At 39.5% G+C, this 26650-nt stretch overlaps 2 protein-coding genes across 6 annotated transcripts in view; both read left to right on the plus strand.

Annotated features, from left to right (window-relative positions):
* Window positions 1–13377: 13377 nt before the first annotated feature.
* Window positions 13378–13918, plus strand: LOC116584943 (nucleoside diphosphate kinase A-like). Its single transcript, XM_032334010.1, has one exon. It carries the CDS (start codon window positions 13385–13387, stop codon window positions 13778–13780), a length of 396 nt encoding a protein of 131 aa, XP_032189901.1. The 5' UTR covers window positions 13378–13384; the 3' UTR covers window positions 13781–13918.
* Window positions 13919–14378: 460 nt separating this feature from the next.
* Window positions 14379–26650, plus strand: part of PI4K2B (phosphatidylinositol 4-kinase type 2 beta) — a 30149-nt gene continuing 17877 nt past the window's right edge. The window contains exons 1-5 of one of the 5 annotated variants that reach the window (XM_032334006.1): window positions 14776–14834; window positions 17113–17207; window positions 20405–20576; window positions 24578–24714; window positions 26344–26544. In XM_032334006.1, the coding sequence (XP_032189897.1) occupies window positions 20441–20576; window positions 24578–24714; window positions 26344–26544 (474 nt within the window). In that variant the 5' untranslated portion in view covers window positions 14776–14834; window positions 17113–17207; window positions 20405–20440. The other 4 variants (XM_032334007.1, XM_032334008.1, XM_032334005.1 and 1 more) reach the window with 4 other exon arrangements.

Here is a 26650-nt window from a genome sequence, read left to right on the forward strand (position 1 = left end):
TTACCTCTAAACTTATTATTTCAACCATAAAATGGAGTTGGACCAGATATTTTCCCTTGGTAGCTATTATTGAGCACCTGCTATGTGGCAAGTTCTGCACTAACTGATGGGGCAAGACAGTGAACTAAGCACAGTTTTTGTTCTTTAGGCCTATGTTCTAGTTAGTAAATAGATAAACAGCTTATTAGAAAATTGGTTAGTAGTGCTAATTAGAGAGTTTATTTGGATTGGGGAAGGAGGGCCCCAAAGAAGTTTTCCCAGGGAAATTGAGACCTGGAAGAGGGAGTGGGTATGTTTTAGCTAGATGGGAGGAGAAGAATGGTCATTGTGTCCACCTGGTTAGACTGTAGTGCCCAGTTATTTAATCAAGCACTAGTCTAGGCATGGCTGTGAAGGTATTTGGGAGATATGGTTCACATCTATAATCAGCTCATTTTAAATGAAAGAGATCACTCTCCATAATGTGGGTGAGTCTCATCCAATCAGTTGAAAGGAAATTCAAGACTACAGCATCATCAACTCCTCTCTGAGTTTCCAATATACTGGCCTGACCTACAAAATTTTGAACTTGCCAGCCTCCACAATCACATGAGCCAGTTCCTCAAAATAAATCTTTTGTATCCCATTGGTTCTGTTTCTTTGGAGAACCTTGACTGATACAATCCATGTGCAGCCATAGGCACAAGCCCTGAGAGAGGAAACCAGAAGGATGGATTACAGAAAGTAGGGAGGGGAAATGTCCAGAGCTTGCAAAGCTTTGTCAACTCAAACAAGGTTTTTGGATCACATTCTAAAGTATCTAATTACATTCCAAGTGAAGCCACTGAAGCTTTCTGCAGAGGAGGAACATAATTACAAATGCAAGTTGAGAAGATAACTCTGCCAGTTCTACAGAAGAGAGACATGGAGTGGAAGTCCTGGCGGACACTTTCTGCGGCTGATATCTTTTCCTCCCTTACCTCTTACCACCAGAATTATAATTTAGTCTGGTGTCCATCTCTTCAAGGTGACTCAGGAAAAGTGGAATCACATTCCCAACTCCAAGGTTAAATTGATTGTCCAAGTCAGTACAATGGTCTCATTCTCCTTGTCAGTGATTGGTTCCACTGTTGGCATGTGGACCAGTTCTCAGCAAGGAGTTTTGAGGGGAGGTCTATCACAGGAGACTTATGGGAAAGGTATTTTCACTTGTAAGATTGCACTAGGGGACAATCTCTTCCTGTAGATATGGCCATGTCTGTGTATGAACATGCCTACAACACTGTCTAGCCATGTTCACCCATAAGGGTAGCAGCCTGAGAGTAAAGCCAGCAAACTAAGCATGAGTTGAAATGGTAAAGAACCTGGGTCTCTGGTGACAGTGATGAGCCCCTGAGTCAACCAGCTCCCAAACTTGCTCACTTGCTGGCCTTCCTCCTTTGCAAGATAATGAATTTCTTTTAAACCAGTTTACTTTGGGATATCTGTTTTTGCTTTCCATGACACCTTAAATATTTTGGGGGTTAGAGCAGAAATAAGAGTCTAGTTAAGAAACTATTGGAGTGGTCAAGACAGAGATGATGATGCTTTGGATGGGGCTGGGAGTGACGAAAGGAAAGAAGTTGATGACTTAGGAGATATTCCAAAAGTAGAATCAATGGGGTGAAGAGTGGGTGGATGGAGGGATGGATAGATTAAATCCTTAGGAAAGGGCCGTCCATGTTAAGAATGACTGTCTTAGTCCATTTGGTGTGCTCTAACAGAAATATTACATGCTGGGTGGCTTATAAACAATAGAAATTTATTTCTCATATTTGAGGAGGCTGGGAAGTCCAATTAATGGCACCAGAAGATTTGGTGAGTGGTGAAAGCCTGCTTCCTGATTCATAGGCAGCCAACTTTTTGCTGGGTCCTCATGTGGTGAAAGGGGACACCAGAGCTTTGGGGGATTTTTTTTTAATAAGGATACTAAATCCTTTAATGAGAGCTCCAACCTCATGACCTAATTACCTCTCAAAGACTGCACCTCCAAATACCATCCCAATAGGAATTAGATATCACTGTATAAATTTTTGCAGGACACATTTAGCCTATGCTAATTTCTAAATAGCTTAATATGACATTTGAAAATTTTTTGTGGGCCAGAAATGATTGCACTTTAACTTCTGAGGTTCTCTTGCATCTACTTCATTGGCCAAAAATACTAACTCTGAGATAAAAGTTAAAAATAGTATCAGGACATACATTTCTTTGTTAATCTACGTCAGTGTCCAGAAGTCTAACTGGGAGTAGAAAGGACTGTGCAACCACTCTCAAGTGTTTCCTCAGAGCCAAGAGTGACCATTTCCAAAGAGCCAGAGTTTCTCGAACAAATAAACTTATCTTTTATTCTGAGGCCAACTTAAAGAGAAGCCTAGTAGAGGAGCTCCTTCTAGAAGTTGGTGGCTGGAGGTCATTTAGTGTAGGTGGGGCATCTTCATGGATGGCTTGGACAGGTTCGGGTATGTTTACAAGCATATGGATCCTGGCCCCTTCTTAGCCTTTGATTATATCTGGATCCTGGCAGGTGGGCCTGTCATATACTCAGTGAGGAGGGTACCACCTGAGGAAGCTCAGAGCACATTTGACATGTCCCCCAAAATGAATGGAACCACATTCAGCTTGTGGTGTTTCATAGGCAGGTTTTCTGGCAGGTTTCCTGCAACAAAACGTTTTCATTGTGAAGTTTAGAATAATGATCTTCTCATCTAAGGAAAAAAGAAAAAGCACAAATCTGGTCACAGGCAGGAAGCAGTTTTGTTTTGGCTCACTCTGTCTTGTGACTACTTTTTAGGTTGGTTAATGTTTTCCTTTTTTGTAAAGCTGTACTAATATACATACCAAGGCTTTGATGGGGGAACCTTCCATCTGATAAATAACAGGTGCAAGTTACTGTGATGGCATTTTACAGCGGAATGCATAGCTCCCTCGACCCTTTCACCCCCAAAATTTGTGTCCACTCAAAACCTCAGAATGCGACCTTATTTGGAAATAGGGTCTTTGCAGATAATAATTAGTTGAGATAAGGTCATACTGGATAGTCAAGGTTCTAAATCTAATGACTGGTGTTCTTTTAAGAGGAGAAGACACAGAGAGAAGGCTGAGTGACTTTGGAGCAAAAATTAGAGCAATGGGTATACAGGCCAAGGATGTTGGGAGTTACTGGAAGCTGGAGGAGGCAAGGAAGAGTCTTTAGAGGGAGTGTGGCCCTACCAAAGCCTTGATTTCCAAGTTTAGGCCCTCACTGTTAGAGAATGACTATTGTTTAAACCACCAAGTTTGGGAAAATTTGTAAAGACAGACCCAGGAAATGAATACAGGCTTCAAAGTCTGAGCCTCAGACTCTCTGGAGGCCTGCACCTGTCACTTATTTCTTTCTCTCTGTTCAGGACTTAAGGATTTGACCTATTTTCCTTTGCTTTCCGCACCTGTTGTCACCCACTCACCTGCTCTCCCCCAAGCCTAGCAGCAGGAGTGGGCGGGATACTCAGTTTGCCCAGCTCCCTATTTTCCTGCTGACAAGTTCATAGCCCTCTCCTTGTTTTCAGTGTTTTTAATTCTTTACTTCAGACAAACAGGCAACCACAGAATTAAAAATCCCGGGGAAATGACAATGTTTATAAAACTTGTTAAACCACAGCCCTGCTCTCTTGTTCCTGGATTTATCTAGCACCTGCAATTAAACTGGCATTTGGGGATTATAGCTTTCTATTTGAAATAAAGACAAAATTTGAGTTTTATACATCTATATAGTTGTCAAGTATTTTAAAATTTTCCTAATATAAGCTGCACAAACTGGAAATACCAGTTTAAACTGGAAGTTCATTTTAATGAACTACATGCATTTTTAACCACTACCACAGGTTTGCATCCCGTGAACCCATCCCCCTCCTTATCTCAAACCAGGATTTTGGAAAAGCAAATCTGACAACTCTTTTCTTTTCTTTTTTTTTAAGGATTTTATTTATTTATTTTACAGAGATCACAAGTAGGCAGAGAGACAGGCAGAGAGATAGGGGGAAGCAGGCTCCCCACTGAGCAGGGAGCCCGATGCAGGGCTTGATCCCAGGACCCTGAGATCCTGACCTGAGCCAAAGGGAGAGGGTTTAACCCACTGAGCCACCCAGGTGCCCCGCAAATCTGACAACTCTTTTCTTAACTGCCTTCTGAGTTAGTCTCTGAGGAAGTAGGCTTATGTCTTTTTTATTCATTCTGGAGCATGGGGCTGACCAACTCCCTCCCTCTTTTCTTGCTGAGATGTATCCTTCACTTCAGGAGCTCCTCTTCTCATTTGGCAGTTGTGATCATCACTGAAAAGGTCATGATGGCCCTTGGCTGACATCTGAGAACTTGATTTTAGGAGAGTTCCCACCATTCCTGGTAAAAGCGATTCACTGTATCCAAACTGCTTGCAGAAACAATATGGTTTATGCTGAACTCTTTCTTTGCTTTTAGGGATCTGGAGTTTTGATGGATGCTAGGCAGAAGTTACCTATATGAACAGCCCCAATAAAAACCCTGGGTCTGAGTCTCTCATGGGGTTTCCTCATAGATAATATTTCACGAATGTTGTCATGACTTATAGTTTAGAGAAGGTGTGAGGATCCTGTGTGATTCCACTGGGAGAGAGCTCTTGGAAGTGAGTGCCTGGTTTCCTCCACACTTCATCCCATGTACCTTTTTCCTTTCTTAATTCTGCTTTGTATCCTTTCACTATTATAAGTCACGATGAATATGATTATATACTGAGCCCTGTGAGTCCTTCTAGTGAATCATCAAACCGGGGGGTGCTCTTGGGAACCTCCAACACAAATTATCCTTGTGATATTTGGAGAGCAGATATCAGTGCCATCAAAGAGGAGTTGGGGGTGATGGCTTCTACTACAAAATCCATTTACAGAATTCTTTTCAATACAATTTTGCTCATTCATTCATTTGTTCATTAATTTCTGTAACTTTTGTCAAACACACTCTATGTTCTGGTCACTCTCCTAGTGGGAACTAGAGGAGGAGAGAGAGAACGATGGAGAAGAGAACAACACATTTCTCCTTGAAAGGGCTCACATCTTCATGGAACCTTCAAATAGGGAAATAACCCAACTTCAACAGGAGAGGATTCCATCAGAGTTCAGAGCAAGGGTTTGGGGAGAATGCAAGGCAGAGACATAATGATCTCTGTTTAGGAAACTAGGAATAGTATTCCAAAGGAATTGACATTAAACTAGAATTTAGATGCCAGGTAGATGTTAACCCAGTGAAGAAGAGGGTAAGGATATTCTGACAGCAAGGACAGACACAGAGACATGAAATATTCTAAATTCTAGAAAGAGGGAGAAGTTCAGGATGGCTCTAAGTGGGACGAGGTAAAAGATAAGGCTTAAGTCAGAGGCTAGAGCCCAGTCTTTGGGAGGAATTACATGCCATAGTAAATTATTAGTTTGTGTTTTGACAAGCAATGGGGATAGCATTAGAGATTAGTGACAATGATCAAAACTGTGATTCCAAAAGAACTTTCCATTGGTATCCCAAGTGAAGGGAGGCTGCGTAATAGAGTGGCTTAAGAAGATGAAGCCAGACCACCTGTCTTCGGTGTTAACTCTGCCACTTATGTGTGGGTGATGTGGGACAGAGTACTTAACCTTTATATGCCTTAGTTTTTCCATGGGCAGAGAGGGGATAATAAGAATCCTTGCCTCTGTAAGTTGCCGTGAGGGTGCATATGTTAATAAACTCAAAGTACCTGGAACAGCAGCTGACTTTCAGTAAACTGTAGCCTTCATTAATATTGCATTAAACCAGCATTTTATTTATACATAAGTTTTTGAGGACAGATTCTGCTTAAAGCAAGATCCAATATTAGTGTAAGATAAATTTTGAAAATGAAGGAAACTGGGAATTCAGTTTTCCTTAAATATACCTGTATTCTAATTACAACATGCACATGTAAATGTTGAAGTAGAGCAGAATACAAATCGAAGGGCTTATCTAGAAGATCTCTGTGTTTTCTCAATTTAACAATAGATTCCCCATGAAGCAGAAGTCCACTGCAGCTAGATCAACAAAGCCAAAAACAGATTATCAACCTGTGGCTATTATCAAATTGACTCCAACAGTAGTGTTCTCTGTTTTCTGCATTTACTGATTGCATAGCAGTTGAACCACAACCTTTAGAATCACATCTAATTAAAACTTTTGTCCTAGTCAAATAGTTCTTGTTTTTTTTTCCCCATTGCTGTAGAAACTTTGTATGCCCTAAAATCATTTTGAACCTAATTTTTTGGTTAAAAAAATTCAAATGGTGTGAAAGGTATACAGAAGTCGAAGCTCCAGAATTGCTTCTTTTTTTTTCCCCCCCCTCAAAATTTCCATATAGAAAGAATTAGTATATTTGGGAGATTCTCCCAAGAGCCTAATAGCTATCACTATCACGCTCAATTCTATCAAGATTCTTCTGGTGTGCTTGACTATTGTACTTGTTTCTTCTGGCTGTTGGCATTCCTTGGCTTCCCTGACTTGTGGCCACATCACTCCAGTCTGTGTCTCATCTTCACATCTGTTCCCTTTTGTCTTCTCTCTCAAACCTCCCTCTGTCTGTCATTGCATTTAAAGCCAACCAAGATAATCTAGGATAATCTAGGATAATCTCATCCCAAGATTCTTAACTTAATCACATTTGCAAAGACCTTTTTTTCAAATAAAATAATGTTCACAGGTTCCAGGGATTTGATGTGGGCATATCTTTTGGGGGAACCACCATTCAACCCACTAAAACTACCTTATTATGTAAGATAGCACATACCCATTCACACCACCATCATTCTGTATTCCTCACCCTGCATTGTCCTTTTTCCTTACATGTGTTATCATTTTATGTGCTAAATCCTCTTCATTATCTGTTATTGTTTATCTCCCCCATGAGAATGGAAGCTTCTTGAGAACAGAGATGTGTTCACTCCTCTCACTCTAGCACTAGGAGAACACCTGTCACATAGTAGGGGAGTAAGTTTTGTTGAATGAATGAATGGAGAAACTAGGACATTTTGAACTGTATTTGCTTAGTAAGTATGGTTTTCAACTGAGATTGGGGAGCCTTGAAGGAAAGAGGGTTGCTGATGGAGCCCAACCAGTAACAACAAGCCACTCATGGTCCTGACACTTGTATAGAGAGAAAAGTAGATCTCCTGCCCACCCCAATCTCTAATTTCTCATTCCTTTTCCAGAGGCAAACATGGTTATCACTTCTTTGTGTACATTTATAAAAACATTCAATGCATGTATGTATACATGCTTAAGATTAATCTTCAACAGTATTTTAGAGTTATGTATTCTGTTCACTTATTAGAAGAATCAAACTTCTGTTTAAAATCCTTTAAGCTATTCTTAAAATACCTTTAAGCAGGAGCCTGTGTGGCTCAGTTGGTTAAGCGACCTTTGGCTCAGGTCATGGTCCCAGGGTCCTGGGATCCAGGCCCGCATCACGCTCGCTGCTCATGGAGAGCCTGCTTCTCCCTTTGCTTGCCACTCTGCTTACTTATACTCTCTCTTTCTCTGTCAAATAAATTAATTAATTTAAAACATACCTTTAAGCAAAAGCTGTTATCCTTTTTGAGAGAGCTATGGACTCAATGAATTTCCAATTCAATCCAAGCTCTCCTCAGACCCACAAAGTCCAGCTTCATAAATGCCCTAAGTCTCTAATCTCATCTTTTGCTATTCTCCACCCTGGGTTCTAGCCAGAGAACGGAGGGGCAGTCAGAACCTTCAGCAAAAGGGTGAAAATCTCAGCATGAGATTTGTGATGAAAGGCAACACAATAAAGACCTAGACTACCTTTTGAACACAGTGTCTTATTTCTCTCTCTCACCACCACCACTCACTCTATTCTCTCTTTGGCACCTAAATCACAACAGGCACTCCTCAGCGTCTTTGCTCAAGTTGCCTCTTATGCCAGGATTTCTCTTTCCCTCATTCTTTTCATAAACAGCTATTTCTCAGCCTCCAAGTCTCCTTCTAAATGTCATTTGTCCTTGGGGCACCGAGATGGCTCAATCAGTTGAGCATCTGCTTTCAGCTCAGGTTGTGATCCTGGGATTGAGCATCACATAGAGCTCAGTGAAGATTCTGCTTCTTCCTCTGCCCCTCTCCCTCACTCATGCACTCTCTCTCTCTCAAGTAAACTTTAAAAACCTTAAAAAAAAAACAAACAAACTAAATGTCATCTGCCCTGAGGGCCTTCCCTTTCATCCATTTGCCCAGCAAAAGAAAACAGCTGGATTGCTGAAGGAAATGTCAGAAATTTCAGGACGAATTTTACTCCAGCCAAGTCTCTCCCCTACTCCTAGATTCTCTTTCTTAACATCCTTTCCTGATCTTTGCCCCTCTTACATGAATTCATAGTAGTCTTCACATGGTACTTAGTGTACTGTATTGTAATTGCTTGTTTATCTGCCCGTAAGTTCCATGTCCTTGTAATCTCCATGAGGGAAAGAACTTCGACCTCTTTGCGGAGTTCTGTGTGTTATTCTACATATTGCAGAATCTGAGGGAGTCATGGGATCCCCCCCAAATTTGTAGACAGTTGGTCATAAATGCAAGTGGCCTGGGGGCCCCCTGAAATACGCCTGGCTTCTGAAGTGAAAGCAGGTTTACATAGGACTGACCCCTTAACTTATGGGTTCTGTGCTAACACTGGATGATTAGTGCCAGAATTGAACTGTAGTATGCCAGTTGGTGTAGGAGTATCTCTCCTGAATCATCTAAATGCTCCTTGCTTCAGGGTGTAAAAAACCTGAGGCTCCTAGCAAAGATTAGAAATACAGATTTTGGAAAAGTCTCCTTAGACAAAGGCCCATGAGATAGCAGCAATTATTCCTGCATTTTCTTATTAAAGGAGCATTATTTTAAAAGTAATGGCCACATTAGACATGGTGCATTTAGTCCTGTGTTAAGATGCCCTGAATACATAGATATTGTAGAATAAGTTTGTGGGAGTGGTGGCAAGTTTCATTTAAAGATCTTGCCTCTTCTAGACCCTGACTACTGATAAGAACAGACACTACACTTGATCTTAGCCAAAAGGCCGAGGGAATATTCCATGGAAACAAAACAAATATCTGTGAGAAACACTGAAGGTAGCAGAGCCCTCAAAACTGAGATGTTGACACAGGAACATATTTTACCATATTCATGTGAATTTTTAAAAGTCTGTTTTGACTTATTGATTTGATAATGCAGCCTGGCTTTACCAGTTAATTTTTAAGTTAGCTGTTTCACATATATTGAATGAGTCAACCTATAGTTCCAAGGTTTTGATAAGATAAAAGTCATTTAGCAAATAGTATCATATTATTTAGCAGATAGTATCATATTATATTTATATTTAGCAAAATATATTTATTATATATAATGTATAAGTTTATCTTTATATCTAGCAAAATATATTTGCTACATATATAAATATATAAATATATTTATATTTAGCAAATAGTATCATATTATGAGTTAAAAGATAAGGTGCCTTGAAGTGAAAGAGTTACAGTGCAATTATTAATAATTGGATATGTTTTTAAAAGGCTTTTTGATACATTTTCCAGAAATTGAGAAAGTAAAAAACTCAAAGGAGAACCTGAATTAGGTATGTGATGATTAATCACAAAAATAATTTTTGGTAATCAGATAAAATACTCTGTGATCTTTGGTACATATTTTGAAAGAAAGATCAAAGATTTGAGTGACATTGTTATTATAAAATGTTTCCCATATTCATCTATTTATTTCAACAGATTTTCTCAGCATTTATGTCTTTGAAAACTAAAACTGCAAATAGAACTGATACTGAATCCTGCCTTATCAAGCAATAAGTAAGAGTCCAGTACTAACATGTAAACTACTGACAAAAATATAGTACCATTTATCTCATTAAAGGATACATTTCCAATAAAATATGTCAAAGGAGGTTGTATTAGACTAACCCATTTACAGATAAAAATGCTAAACTTTAGGGAAAATACAAAAACAATTATTTGAAGATACTGGAAAGCAACCAAAAGCAGGCAGGCAGTAATTGAAAGGATGGCTGTTCTTCGAAAAATTGGAATACAATAAGTATGATTTATGCTCATACATCTTTTCATGGGGGTGGGGGAGGATTACTCAGTCTGTACTGTGAACAGCACCTGGAAGTCAATCAGAAAGCCACAGTCCTAATGGCTTAAGGTTAGAGTCTGGAGCTACCAGAACACCTAGAAATGGAGGAGGAAAATCCTGAAAAGGAAGGACTAACAGAAGGAGAGAACTCCAAAATCTACACACACAACCTACCCAAATCCTTGGTTGACTCCTGAACTCAGTGCATGAGGGAGACTCCAAGGAGCCCAGGAAAAAACAACATCAAGATTGTTGAAAGAAATGATCAAAAATTTCAGGTGGAATTTGACTCTGGATTACTTTACTACATACTAGAATATATCAACACTCATCAGAGGAAGAAAATTGAATCTAGAGGTTCCACAATATATCATCCACAAAATCTAATATACAATTTAAAAAATAACAAATACATTAAAAAGGGAAAATTTGACCCATAGGCAAGAAAAAAAGTAATCAATAGAAATTGACTCTAAGATAACTCAGATACAAGAATTAGCAAAGATTTTCAAACACTTTATATATACTCAAGGATTTAAAAATATATATAGTCATAATAAATTAACAGATGGAAAATGTTAACAGATACATAGAAACTCTTAAAAAGAGTCAAATGGAAATTCTAGAATTGAAAAGCACAAAATTTGAAAATACACCCCCTGGGTGGGTTTAACAGTCAATTAGAAGTGTCTGAAGACTTGGCAAATTTAAAAACAGATTAAGAGAAATTATATAATCTGTAAAACAGAGATAAACTTCTTGAAAAAACTAATACAGCCCTATTGATCTTTATGACATTATCAAATAGTCTAACATATATATAATGAGAATCCCAGAATGTGACAGGAAAAAGTTTGAAAAAATAATGGCTGAAATTTTTCCAAATTTGTTGGAATACGTACACCTACAGATCCAAGAAACCCAAGCAAAACTCAAGCAGGATATATATATATATATAGAGAGAGAGAGAGAGAAATTTATATCAAGAGAATCATGGTGAAATTATTGAAAAAGCAAGGATAAAGAAGAAATCTTAAAAGCATCTATAAAAAAATGACATAGTACAACCTGGGTGGGTGGGTGGAGGGACACAATTCAGAAAAAATGAAGGGTAGAGGACAATGAAATTACATTTTTAGACTTGAACTTGGAGGGGGAGCAAAGGGAAAACATAATCCAGAATTCTTTATCTAGAGAAAGTTTATTTTTAAAGTGATGGTGAAGTAAAAATAACTTCAGATAATTGAAAACTTAAAATATATCACCAGCTGATGTCTATTACAAGAAATGCTTTTAAAAAAATTCTTCAGAGGAAATTTATACTAGTTGGAAACTTGGGTCCTCAGAAAGGAATGAAGAGCACTTGGGGGGGAAAAAAAGAGCATTGAAAATGGCAAAATATAGGTAAATACAAAACAGTATAGGTTGTTTTCTTAATTTCTTTATAAGACATGTAATTGTTCAAGACAAAAATTATTGACTATATTTAAATATATATGGATCTAATATATATGACAATAATAACATTAAGGATGGGAGATAAGTAGAACAACACTTTCTCAAGGTTTTCACATTTTACATCAGGTACTACGATATAAACTCTATGCACACTGAGATAATTTAAGGATGTATACAGTAAGTGCTAGAATAAGCACTCAAATTAATGTAAAGAGGTTTAGCAGAAGGCCAATAGAGGACTTAAGATGAAGTATGAAGAAATAATGATTAACCCAAAAGAAAGCAAGAAGGGACATACAGAAGAACAAAAAAAAGGATTAAACATATAGAATATGGTTGCAAATGGCAGTAAATCTAAGTACAACTACAATATTACATTAAAAATAAGTAGACTAAAATCTCCAAATGAAAGCCAGAAATTATCAGACTAAATGTAAATAATAAAATCAAGATTTTATTACCAACTATAAGCTATTACAGGAGATGCATATTTACAAACACGCACACATAAAGATACAAATTGATTGAAAAGGGTGGAAAAAGATTTATCAGGCAAACAGTAAGCCTAAGAAAAGTGGAGTGGCTATATTACTATCAGACAATATGGACTTCAAGGCACAAGTATTACAAGAGATAAGGAGGGACAGTCCATTACAAAAGGAAGGAAGGAGGGAAGAACGAAAGGAAGGTAGGTAGGAAAGAAGGAAAGAAAGGAAAGGATCAAATAAAATCATCAGGTAGAAATAAAAACCCAACTGAAGACATAAAGATCCTGTGTATGCACCTAATAACACAACTTCAAAATATATAAAGCAAAACTTCAAGAAACTAAAAGAAGAAATAGACAAATCTACAATCATAGAATGTAACCCTCATCTCAATGAGTGATGGAACAACTAAATATAAAAATCCATAAGGATAGGAGGGCCTGGGTGGCTCAATCAGTCAAGCATCTGACTCTTGATTTTGGGTCGGTTTATGATCTCAGAGTCCGGGGATTGAGCCCCACGTGGGACTTGCGCTCAGCCTGAAGTCTGCCTGTCCCTCTCCCTCTGCTTCTCCCCCTGCTTTCCTCTCTCTCTCAAATAAATAAGTAAATTTTTAAAAAAATAAATATTTTTTAAAAACCCATAAAGGTATAACTGATGGGAATGACACTATCAATACTGAACTGATATTTATAGAAACAATAGTCAGTTACAGAGTCACTCACCTGCAGAATACACATTCTTCTTAAAGAGCACATAGACTGTTTACTAAGGCAGGTAACATGCTAGGGTATGAAATGTCTCAATAAATTTCAAAAAAGTTTGAAATCTTGATTTATCTTCTCTGGCCACAACAGAATTAAATTAGCAAAGCACCTAAATATTTGGAAATTACACACACATTTCAAAGAAATGAGTCTAAGAAGAAACCATAAGGGAAATAAAAAAATATTTTGAAATGATGAAAATGAAAATACAAAATAACAAAAATTGTGAATGCAGATAAAGCAGGGCATAGAGGGAAAGGCATAGCTTTAAATACTTCTATTTTTAAAAAATGGAAAGGTCCGGAATCAATAATACACTCTTCTACTCGAGCAGTTGGCAAAACAAGAGGAATCAAATTCAAATTAAGTAGCAAGAAGGAAATAATAAAGCTCAAAAATCAATGAACTAGAAAACAAAAAATCAGTGGAACCAAAAGACGGCTTTTTAAAAAGATTTTTTTAAATGATAAACTTCTCACTAGGCAGCCAGACCAGCTGGAGGGGACCATGGCCAACAGTGAACGCACCTTCATTGCCATCAAGCCTGATGGGTTGCAGTGCAGCCTTGTGGGAGAAATCATCAAGCGTTTTGAGCAAAAGGGATTCCGCCTCATTGCTATGAAATTAATTCAGACTTCTGAAGACCTTCTCAAGGAGCACTACATCGACCTGAAGGATCGTCCCTTCTTGGCCGGCTTGCTCAAGTACATGCAGTCATGGCCCGCGGTTGTCATGGTCTGGGAGGGCCTGAACGTGGTGAAGACAGACCGAGTGATGCTTGGGGAGACCAACCCTCCAGACTCCAAGCCTGGGACCATTCGTGGGGACTTCTGCATCCAAGTTGGCAGGAACATTATCCACGGCAAAGACTCCGTGGAGAGTGCGGAGAAGGAGATTGGCTAATGGCTCCAGCCTGAAGAGCTGGTGTATTACAAGAGGTGTGCTCAGAGCTGGATCTACAAGTGACAGGAGAGGAGACCTCCATGCTTTGTTCATTCCGTTCCCTCTCCCTCCCCTGAGCAGGGGGCCGGGCTCTCACAAATCCACTTACTTTTGAGAACTTCCTTCTAACCTGGAGGGGATCTCTCCTGGAACTGGGTGTGCTCACTGTACAGTATTATGTGCTGCCGTTAGATTAAAATATTTCATCCCCTCTCCCCAAAAAACTTCCAGCTAAATTAGTTGTGGGGAGGGGGGAGAGACAAAATACAAATAACCGAAGTCCAGAATGTCTGAACAAAAGACAAGGTCCCCACTCTCGTGGGCTTGTAGTAGGTGTAACAAATGTTAGTCACTGAAATAAAGGTGTAGGTATGGATTGTAGTAAGTTCTACGAAAGAATTCTGCAGTGTAGGATAGACTGACCTAGGTTGGATGGGGGAGCCTCGGCGGACGTAAATTAACGCCAACCCCAGCGCTCCTCAAGCGCACCCACCCCCACCTCGCAACTTCCCTCTCCAGCCGCTGCAGGTGACAGCCGCCTCACGCCCCGCCCACTACGCCCCCGCCCTTCCGCGCAGGCGCAGGGTTGGCGCGAGGTGGGGCGCGGCTGGCGACTGCGCGGGGACAACCGCCTGGCGGGCAGGGAGTCTGTGAGGTGTCCTGGACCCGCCACAGCGGCTGCAGTTCTCCGCGATGCCGAGGCCAGAGCCGGGCAGCTCGCCACTCTGAGCCGGTCTCAACACGGAAGGCACAGAGGGAGGCCATGGCGGAGTCCTCCGAGTCCGGGCGGCTGGCGTCGGAGGACGGCGGCGGGAGCTTGGAAGCGGAGGACGACGAGGAGCGGGAGCCGCTGCTGCCGCGGACCGCCTGGGCCCAGCCACCTAAGGGCGCCCCCGGGATCGCCGTCAGGCTCGTGGAGGCTGCCGGCCAGGAGGGCGCGGCCTCTCCTCGCGAGGCTGGAGACAAGGAACTGCTACTCCGGTCTTGGGACGCGTCCAGCCGGCCCTCCCGGAGCGTGAGTGTCAGCCGGAGCTCGCCCACCCACCCCACCCGGAAACGCCCCCGAGGTGCAGGTGCGACCCGGCCCTTACACCACCCCGCAGCCCCCCTCCCGGTCCCCTGCCGTGAGCGCGTCGCCGCCCGGCCCCTGCAGGGTCCCATCTCTGTCCCACACCAGCACTTGCCTGGGAGGAAAGGCGGTCATTCAGGCAACCCTCCCATCCGGAGCACGGACCAGGGGGCCCGCCGGCAGCCGAAGCTTGGACCCTTGCCTTTCTCTCCGCTCCCCGGTGTCCTCGCATCTTTCCCAGGGGGCATAGGCCACTTCACCTAAGGCCTGTAGTTGTCACTCTGATCCTTGGGGCCTCCCGCAAGAGTAAGCCTAAACTTTTTGAAATCAGACACTGAGAAAAACTTAGCACGGTGAAATGACGTAAGTTGTTTGCTCAAGTTTGGACTTGAGGTTTGGCTTAAGAACCGTGAACTGTCAGGAAGGTTCCCCGAGTTGTGAATTTGCCAGGCAGATGGATGACAGCAGAGAGATGAACAGCAAGAAAATCTAGATGCCATCCGGACACATTTCAAAACTTTCTGGTTAATGTTATTGTGACGTTAGTCAGAGGGGGCAGAGGCAGTTGAATTTCTCTAGCTGTGATTTCTCTTGCAAAGTTTTCTTTCTGGAGCCCTTTCTGTTCTTACACTTCGAGGGGGAGGGGGGCACTTTTTCACTATTAAGTGGACCGGTAGCCTCAGATAGAAAAGAGGGTAATTGGTACGATGTTGAAGACCAGTAAAAAGTGTAGGCATGCTCTTGCAAGCATGGATATTCCTTGATAAAGTAAGTTTTTTGGCAAGTTGAGTCGAGTTAGGCTACTTTGATAGTAAAATAGGGTACATTTGTATGAATCATAGCTGAAGATGAGATGGGCTCGTTTGTAAAATTATGGTTACATCTATTTGTTGGCGGTTGGGATGGTTTAAGTGAGATGAGGTGTGTACTGTGCCTGTAGTAGAAGTCTGTATGTGATGGCTTAAAGAAAAGCTACAGGAAATGCAGCTTTAATTAATACTGCTTGCTTATCCCTGAGTTTTTAGATTTTACATGTACCACTACATTTTACTGCTACCACTACAATAATGGGGCTCCTACAATTTAAGGAATTTGGGATAGAATAGGTTATTCAAGTTGAAGTTGAGCTTACATTCAAACATCCTCTCAGGTAAATCGGAGAGGCCCCGGAGAACCAAACTTTCCCCTTCAGGTCTTTCATGAATAAAGCTTTAGCTAATTGCTCTGACATGCCAAGTCTGCTGTCATTACGTTAGCTAACAGGTGCATTGATCGTACAACACTGAACAGAACAAACATGATGATCACAAAGGGACCCACATTCACCTAGCTATGTAATTTGTTTCTGTATTACCTAGAATCCTTCTGTAAAGTAACTAAAATCTGTGTGGCTAGTTTGCTTTTTTTCCCTACCCTAAAGCTACCTGGGTAGCTAGATTTTAATGGAGCCTAAAAGAGTGTGGTTATTCTGTGTGGTTTTTCTTGAGTGTGGTTATTCTATGAAAATGAGGCTTTGTTTAAAAAAAAAAAAAGAAGAAAAGGTATTAAGTCTAGAAAAAGTAACAGTAGAATAGACTGTAGTACTCTGAATAAAGATTGGTAGCTAAAGAGAATTCCTCCCGTTTTAAATGGTAATAATTTATATCACAGTTTACAGTTGGCTAAGATTTCTTTTTGTGTAGTTCATTAATTCTCACAACAGCACAACAAGTTGTTATTCACCCTCACCCATGTTATGAGGATTGAAAATGAATAATACTGTGATGACTAGTAGTAGGTCATAGAACTTTAGCGGTAAGCCGAAGTCAAGTATACAGGAAGTGGTAAAGCCAGAACTGAGCCTAGTTCTTTTTATGCCCTGCACTTTTTCCATTTTGCTGTAGATCCCGAGTATTATAAAGTAATTGTTACTTGTGGTTATTAATGGAAGTCTTATTTTTAATGGACTAAAAAATAGTTTTGAGTTGTAAAAAGTATTTTAAAAATTTCATACTAGTCTCCTAAAAAGTTTATGATTGAGTAATATAACTAGATTTTTAAGTTATTTTTTAATGAGTTATTTTAATAAGTTAATGGTAACTTCCTTTGCCCTTTACCACCCAACTTCCATGAAGCCACCTCTTTAGTTCTAAGCAATTCTTACCTTTAGGTTGATATTAACATGATTTATCTTGTGCTTAAAGCATATACATTTATGCTTATCTATTTTTTTTAATGTAAATAGGAATTTTATGTACTTCAGCCAGTGGAAGAATGTCTGTAACCTTCACTTGAGCAAGACACTGACAGAGTCTGGAACCAGCATAAAAACAGTGTTGGGTCAGTGTCAAAGTAGAAAGATTAGTGGCATTCCTTGTTGTAGTTGTCATTTTAATCAGTGAGTTGGAGAGTAATAAAGATGATAATAGTTAATACCTAGGTAGCAGTACGTGTAGGGCATAGTTCTATGTACTTCAGTTCCATTAATTCATACTAACCCCATGAAGTGTCTACTATATGTTAGTCTCATTTTAAGGAAGCACAGGGAGATGAAGTGACTTCTCAAGGTCCCAGTTAATACAAACCAGGAGCACTTAACAGTTTTTTTAGAGAGTCTACAATTAGGGAATGGTGTTAGAACACAAAGAACTACCAAAGGAAAAGGAAGTGTATATTTATAAGCCTTTTAACAATTCATGGTGCTTTATAAATGTTTGAACAAAATAGCATCATTTAAAGTAAGGAAGAGGGGCGCCTGGGTGGCTCAGTGGTTTAAGCCTCTGCCTTCAGCTCGGGTCGTGATCTCAGGGTCCTGGGGTTGAGCCCCGCGTCAGGCTCTCTGCTTGGCGGGGAGCCTGCTTCCCCCTCTCTCTCTGCCTGCCTCTCTGCCTGCTTGTGATTTCTCTCTCTCTGTCAAATAACTAAAAAAAAAAAAAAAAAAAAAAAAATCTTAAAGTAAGGAAGAAAGACGTGGGTGGGAAGTAAGGAAATGGAGGCTGGCATAAGAGTACACAAAATGCACATTGGATGCTTGGTGCAGGCAGCCCACAAATCTGATCTCTAAAGTTCCTGAGGAGCCAACTTGAGAGGAGCACAGTCAATGTGCCCATAAAGTTAAACCAGTTATTTGAGTCAAAACAGACCTGACAAAGGAAAATCTGTCATGTATCTTTTGGAGAAGAGACTACATGATGAATAGTATCTTTGTAATAAAAGTGATGAGTTTCGTAGGGGTATTTCTTAGAACGTCCCTGAAGCCCATTGTAATAGAAGAATTTCTAATGGATGGTGCTGTAAGTATTGCTGGATCTGTATTCTAAATGCTGATCATCTGGCTGAATTTAGAGGAAGGTGTTAGAAGAGTAGATGCCCTGTGTGTCTTGACAGTCCTCCATAACTGACCTTTTGAAAGGTACTGATTGAGAAGCCACTTCTCTCTCTCAAGAGATTATTCTTCAACTAGTAATATGAAGACACCTATTTTTTGTTTTCCATTTATTGCTGAGATAAATCATTCTCAAATGCTTGAGTGCCTGCTGGGTGCCCGTGGGAACTGAGGCCTTGGGGAAACAGTGGTGACCAGATATCAGATGCGTGTTCAATTAGGAGCCTTGTCCCCACATAGCTTTTTAGCCTAATGGTGGAAACAGTCAATTAAAACAATTTCAACAGCCAGTGTATTTGAATGGGGAAAACTGAGGGTTCCTTGAACTGTGTCCTGGATTTAGGGGCCAGGGAACACTTAGCAGAAGAAACAGTATCCAATTTGAGACCTGAAAAATGGCCCTGGAACTCCCAAGAGCAGGGTTCAGATCACCAAACCAGTAAGCTAACTACTTATCTTTTTAGAAACTATTCCGGTCATTGGGTAAGATAGAATCCCAACCCCTGAAGTGAGGAGGGGCTCATTTTGGTTTATTTATTAAAATGAGACCTTGATAATTACTACATGTAATTATATAAAAGGTTTATAAAATGAATTCTCTTATTCTGTTTTCAGTTTTGGTTACTACGAGGCCAGTGATAACTCTTAAGTGTGTTCAAAGGGATAGTTTGTTAATAAATAATTGTGAGATTTATCAAGGGCCTGCTAGGTACCAGGCACTGTTTTTAAGTGGTTAGAGTATACCAGAGAGCAAAACAACAGTCTCTGCCCTTCTGGAACTTAGGTCATTTTGTCCTAGTGCTGCAAGTGAAGAGATGGAGTTCAAGGATCAGTAAGAATTAGCCGTGGGAAGGAAGCTTGGAATATACATGGGGAATAGCATAGGCAAATGTTGAGAGGATGTGCTGGATATCTTTTGAAAAGTGAGGAGCTCAAATAGGACTGGAACTTGAATAGAAGATTGACACATCTTAGAGGAAACCAGAAGGGAGTACACAGAGGTAGAAGTGATATTTTCCTCAGAAAATTCTTTGATACACCAACAAATCAAAGCCTTATAGTTTATTTCTTCAGAGGGATAACAGTAATTTTACCTGAAAAAAAATTTTTCTTTTTTTTTTTTTTTAAAGATTTTATTTATTTGACAGAGATCACAAGTAGGCAGAGAAGCAGGCAGAGAGAGGTGAGGGGAAGCAGGCTCCCTGCTGAGCAGAGAGCCCGATGAGGTGCTCCATCCCAGGACCCTGAGATCATGACCTGAACTGAAAGCAGAGGCTTAACCCACTGAGCCACGCAGGTGCCCCCCAAAAATTTCTTTTAATTAAAGAAAATGTGGCTAACCATGCCCCTCTACTATTAAAAATCAAAACAATGACTACAAACCTTCAAACCAAATCTCCCATAGCATGTACAACTTGAGGCAGCATAACTTTTGGAAGCATCCTCCAAGTTAAACTAATTGCCAGATGTACATTTCAGTAAGTAAAATGAAGAAAGCTTTATAATGTAATTGTGAGTTATGACTTAAAGAAAAATTATCTCCTAAAAAACAGTTTCTTTGATTTTAGAACAGTTGATATGTGGTCATTTTTTCTGGCTGATCATTTAGATGGTAAGACCAGTTGTCTTTTAAGTGTCATTCTAACAAGTGATGGTAAATCCAGGCCATCTTCAAAGAATGCCCATTTTCATGTGGGGAGATTATCTCATTTATCCAAAAGACGAGTGCTCAGTAAGGGACAAATTAAAGAGAAAGGGATTAAGAATATGCTGGCTGATTTTATAGGAATGGTTCTACTTGATCTGATTTTGTTTGAAACTGAATTCTTAACTGTTCAGAGCATGCGCATGGGATCCATAAAAGCAACAAAGGTAGGTTTTATGATGAACTCATAAAGCTTAGCCCATAAAACAATTTGATAACATTTAATAGCAATATGTCCAAGTCTGCACATAGTTTCCACAAGAACTGCTCAGGTATGGCATGGGACAGACCAAGAGTGGTCTAAGAGTTTAGCTAGCTCAGTATGTGTTAGTGGTATGACCAGATTCCTAAACAACTAATGTAATACTAGAATGCTTCTCATTTTGGTATACTGCTGAACACTGACAGGCATCTCTATTCTCTGCAATGGGTTTCTGGATTCTGAAGACAATATTTTAATGGGGCACATTGAACAACTGAGGCATGAAACAAGAGGGCAACTCACATGCTGGAAAGCCTGAAAACACTTACATCTGGAAGGAGATGGAGAATAGAGGAGACTTAGGAGAGCATGAAATTATCTTCAGCTATTTGAAGGGCTACCCCTGGGAAGAAAGGAGTAAGTGGACTTTTGTTTTGCTCCAGATAGTAGGTCTAGGACATTCGGAGAAACCACAGGAGACTTACTTCGAGAAAAAGGGGGAGCTTATATTTTTTTCCATATAAGAGGAGCAAGTAAAAAGCAGTGATGTCTCCTTGAAAGTGTTGAAACAGTTGCCCAAAGAGCCCCCTTCTAGTGATATATTAAAAGAGTATACTGGTTGGGGCGCCTGGGTGGCTCAGTGGGTTAAAGCCTCTGCCTTTGGCTCTGGTAGTGGTCCCAGGGTCCTGGGATGGAGCCCCGCATCGGACTCTCTGCTCAGCAAGCTTCCTCCTCTCTCTCTGCCTGCCTCTCTGCCTACTTGTGATCTCTCTCTCTGTCAAATAAATAAAAATCTTTAAAAAAAAAAAAGGTATACTGGTGCTAGGAGCAGGGTTGAAATAAATAACTTTTCAAATTCTTTCTTATTAAGAGTCTTGGCCTAGAAGAAATACCATTTGACTAATGATAATTATTACTGGCATCTTCTAGCACATAAATAATACTTCATTTATTCCATTAAATATTTATTAACTACTCAGTAAATGCTGATCCCTTATCCAGGTACCAGGGATATACAGTGATTAAAGAGAAAGTTCCTCCATTCTTAATTATTTTCATGAGGTAAATGAGGATGATTATGAATTAGCATATCAATTGTATTGACATGACTAAAATACTTGGATTATTTATTCTTCTTTTAAGTAAGTTAAATATGTCCAATTGCCTTTTTTGTGGCATTTTTCTTACCACATACTTTTTAAAATAAATAAATAACAGTTTTATTTCTGCCTAAATTAAGGCAAATTTTAAGTTAAGGTAAGTTTATGTTTTGAATTTTCATAATGTTGAATGCATGTAATAGCATTTAAATACCTTCCAAAGTAAAGTATGAATAATTTTTGCCTTGTCTGTTGCTTTAAATGATAAATTGTTAATTCATTCTGCAAGTGTGTATTGAGTGCCTATTATGTTCCAGGAACTATAGAAGTATAGTGAAAGAAATCCTTGTCTTTTTATAGCTCACAAAATAAATAAATAATTTGTTATGTATTATATATTATCCCAAGTCATAAGTGCTAAACAGGTCATTAAAGTGGAAGTTAGGGAGGATTGTATAGGGCCTTGGGGCCATTATAAGGATTGGACTTTTAGTGAGATAGGAAACCATTGGGCTGTTTTGTACAAAAGTAACATAATCTGACATCTTTTTTTAAAAAATATTTATTTATTTATTTGAGAGAGCATGAGCACGAGCTGGGTGTGTGTGTGTGGGGGGGGTTAGGACATAGGGAGAGGGAGAAGCAGACTCTCCATTGAGCAGGGGGCCCAACTGGGGCTTGATCTCAGGACCTTGAGATCATGACCTGAGCCAGAGGCAGGCGCTTAACCAACTGAGCCACCCAGGTTCCCCAGATCTGACATGATTTGAAAGAATTACTGCTATAGTTTCTCTGTCGAGTATAGAGAAGGCATGGGTGAAGACGGAGAGTGGTTAGGAGACTCATAATAATCCAGGTTAAGAGTTGATAGTCACTTGGATCACATTGAGGGGATGGAGATGGTTGGATTCTGGGTGTTTATGTAAGATAGAGTCATGCAAAGTGCTGATGGTTTAAATGTTGATGGTAAGAGTTTTAAGATGATAGATGATTCCAAGGTTTCTGGTCTGAGCAGCTGAAAGATTTGGAGTTGCCAGCAACTGAAATAGGGAAACTTGGGAGGAAAGCAGTCAGGAAGGGTGACAAAGATAAGAATTGAGTTTGGCGGAGTAAAGTTTGAGCTGTCCATTAAACATCCAAGTAGAGATATTGAGTATAGTAGTTTGGAGTTCAGGGCAGAAGTCCAGGCCCAAATATAAATTTGGGAGTTAATCAGTGCTGATGAAGAAGAGAAAAGGACCATGAACTGAATCTGAGGCATTGCAAAGTCAGTCTGTCAGGGAGATAAAAATGAGCCAGCAAAGAGACAAAAAGAGAAGCCAATGAAGTGGAAAAACCTGGTGAAGGGGAATCCTGGAAGACAAGTGAAGGAGGAGGGAGTGACCAACAGGGTCAAATGTTGGAGTTGGGCAAGGAAGATGAGTTTTGAGGTTAGATTTAGCAATATGGATGACTGCATACCCCAACAAAAGCTTTATGAATGGAGTGGTTGGGACAGAAGCCTGATTTAAATGGGTTCAAGAGAAAATCGGGGAAGAAAAATTGGAGATGGAAAATATAAATAACTATAGAGACCATCAAGAAATGCAGAACATTGGGACGCCTGGGTGGCTCAGTTGGTTAAGCAGCTGCCTTCGGCTCAGGTCATGATCCCAGCGTCCTGGGATCGAGTCCCACATCGGGCTCCTTGCTCTGCAGGGAGCCTGCTTCTCCCTCTGCCTCTGCCTGCCATTCTGTCTGCCTGTGCTCGCTCTCTCCCTCTCTCTCTGATAAATAAATGGAATCTTAAAAAAAAAAAAAAAGAAAGAAATGCAGAACATCTAGGAGTAATGTGGGAGTTAGATTTAGGATGAGAAAAATTATAGCATGCTTTGTATGGTGATGGAAATGATCCAATAAAGAGGGAAATATTGATGCAGGGAAGAAATGCTGAAGAAATGCTCTGGACTCATCAGGAAGAGATAGGGTCCAGTACACAAAGTGGATGCTTAGACAGTTCATCTATAGTAACAGGTGGAAGGCAGAGGGTATCAGAACAGATGTGGTGCAGAGGGCTGATGATAGTTTTTTCTGACTGCATCTCTTAAGGCTCATCTGAGGGAGAGGAAGTGTTGAAAATTTGAGAAGAGAGGAGGGTTTGAGAGTTGTCCAGAACAGTGGGAGAGACTGTGTACCTGGAGATGTGTTAGTTCAGGATGCTAGAACAAAATACCATAGACCGAGTGGTTTAAACAACAGACATTTATTTCTAACAGTTCTGGAGAATGGGAAGTCCAAGATGAGAGGGCTGTCTTCCTGGCTTGCAGAGAGCCACCTTCTCACTGTGTCCTCATGTGACACAGGGAGAGAGAGAGCATGCCCTTGGCACTAATCCTGCCCTGGCGGTCTTACTCTCATCACCTCACCTAAGTATAATTACCCCCCAAAGACTCTATCTTCCAATATAATTCCATTGGGAGTTAGGGCTTCAACATATTTTGAGAGGACAGTCAGTCCATAACAGGAATGTAATATGCTTCCCAAGCATTATGAAGGGCCCTCCTGAAGTTTCTGGTGATGAATTTAAATTCAAGTGAGCTATCAGGCATTGTGTTTGTGTTTGTCTAGTTGAGTTTAGCTGTCTGGGCCTAGGCATACTCAGCAGACAGTTCAGTTTAACCAGGACTGGGATTTTTCCAGGTGGCCATGATGAGGGGAGGGAGGAAAGGAAGAGTGGTTATGTGATGACTGACCATAATTTAAGCTGGCCAAGAAGGGAAATAAGGACACAAAGATTAGTGACAACATGGTAGATCAGTGTTTTGTATACCCTAGGGGGTTGGAAGAATTTTGGGGATTCAGGGTACCAGAGGGAATGAACTAGGAAGAGAGAAGTTACTTGAAATTGAAAGGTATGGAAAGATTGCAGGTATTAGTAATGACAGATCTGAGGTGTGACTTTGCGGTTGGAAGCTGAGGTAGGCTAGAGAACGAAATCACTGGAAGAGAGGAATTCAGAGTAATGAGGTATTGGTGTGATTATTTCAACAAATAGGGATTTTCTTTTTCATGTGTCATTACTTGAAGTTTAAAGAGAAGTGGGGTTAGGGAGGAAAGAAGGAAGAATCCAAGAAACCCATATGATGCTTGATTACATTTTTTTCTGTACCTTAATGTCCTAATGCTAATAACCTAACCCAGTATTACAGGTCCCCATCATGAGCATTCTCATAGCTGAACTTTTTTTTCTTCATAGTCTGTATTAACATTAGTCGTTTTTTGTTTGTTTGCTTGTTTGTTTGTTTGTTTGTTTTAATGTGGTAATTGTTGGTTCTTCAGTATTGAATACATTCTTGGATGATCCTGAATTTGCTGATACTGTGTTGAAAGCAGAGCAAGCAGTAGAATTTGGAGTTTTTCCAGAAAGAATCTCTCAAGGTTCAAGTGGAAGTTACTTTGTGAAGGATCCTAAGAGGGTGAGAATTTCATAGATCTAGTATACATAACAGAAGTTTTGGAAAACACTAATTTAAATGTGAAATCATTGTGAGGTTCTGAAGATATTTTCCTAATCTGATTGCACCCTTTTCAAAAATAAAGGTTAGGTTTTTTGTTGTTTTTAACTAAAGCACTCTATTATTTAGAAATAGAGCTCTTCATTTTAAGTCATAGTTTGCTGTCCTATTATTTTAATACATGATCTCAAGCATTTATGGAATACTCATATTCACAGCAAAAGATTTGTTGAGTTTATATTCATAAGTCCTAACTTTACAGTAACTATATTAGCCAAGCAGAGTAGAAATTTAAACTTTAAAAACATATTCAATGTAATTTCCAGATCTTTTTCAAAGACTTATTTTGCCCTAGGAATTTTTTTCCCAGAGGAGCCTGGGCAATCTGAAAATTGAAGGCATTGGAATGTGACATAGTGAAATGAACCAAAGTATAATTCGAGGGCAGAAAAGAGAAGTTGATATGGGACTTTGTTCCACTTAGTCTAGAATTTTTCAGAAATCTATGTTATTATCTCTAAAAGCTTTCTAAATGATACATAGCCAGCAGTTCTTTTTTCAGGACTAAGAAAGATTATGATTTCATCCTAATATTTTTTACAAAGATCAAAGTTGTATTTTAAAACATAGTCTTTTTTGAATTTTAAATGTATATGTAAGTCATGTCAATCTATCAACCTTTATTCTGAGTTTGATTTTGTAATTTGTTCTTGTTGACTTTTTTACTAGTGATTTAGACTTTATTGCATTATAAAGCAATTATATACTTAAAATTATAGTAAGGCTTTTAAATCTTGTCTAAGGATAATTCACCCTCTAATTTAATATGAATATATTTTATTAGACTGGTAATAAAGATTATAGACTTTAGACATCCACGAGCAATTTTTTTTAAAGGAGAGAATTTATTTAAAATTGATTCATTAAAAAAAATTGGAAAATGATTAGGGTAGGAGAATCTCACAGCATAGAGGTTCACATACAACTATCATTACCTTTGGATTTAGAGACTACTTTTTGTCATTGGATTTATTAGTTCATTTAACAAATGCTTGAATGCCTACTGCATACTGGGCACTGTTCTGAGTACTTGGAATATAGCCCTAACAAGCAGTCTCTGCCGTTATAGAAGGTACATCTAATGAGAAAGTAGATGATAAATAAACATATAATTTTGATAATTAATAGATGCTGAAAGATAAAATCATTTCACCTAGAGTAGTGGTTTTCAAATATTGTAAAATTGCTATAACCCTTCCATAACTTGGAAGTCCAGTAATAAAACAGATAAAGTCAGAGTTGATCCAGTTAAGTGGCATGGGGTCTTAGAACCATACCCTCATCTCTACTCTCACCTTCCCTAGTATTTCTCAGAGCACAGTTTGAAAACTACTAGCCCAAGGGATTATTGATTTTAGATTGTTGAATGAGAATGAATATAAAAATATAATTAAAACTGAACCTCTTAATATGTAAGAGTAATGCCCAAATCTGGTGGGAAGAAATACAAAAAGATTTCTCAAAATGCATTTTGTGGATTATTGTCTCTCTATATCAGAAGTCTAACAAAATTTCTACTTTTTTATATAGAAAACTATAGGTGTGTTTAAACCCAAATCAGAAGAGCCTTATGGTCAACTGAATCCAAAATGGACCAAATATGTTCATAAGGTCTGCTGCCCTTGCTGCTTTGGTAGAGGCTGCCTGCTTCCTAATCAGGGATACCTTTCTGAAGCTGGTGCCTCCCTTGTAGATGAAAAGCTTCATCTGGGCATTGTACCTAAAACAAAGGTAAAGGAGAAATTGTTTTTAATTATGTACTTCTAATTTATAGCCTATTTCTCTGTGAACACTTTAGTAATATTTCTAATGACAGCCTAAAGTTGAGCCTTTGGTT

Source organism: Mustela erminea, chromosome 2 (assembly GCF_009829155.1).
Source record: "Mustela erminea isolate mMusErm1 chromosome 2, mMusErm1.Pri, whole genome shotgun sequence".
NCBI classification, from domain to species: domain Eukaryota; kingdom Metazoa; phylum Chordata; class Mammalia; order Carnivora; family Mustelidae; genus Mustela; species Mustela erminea.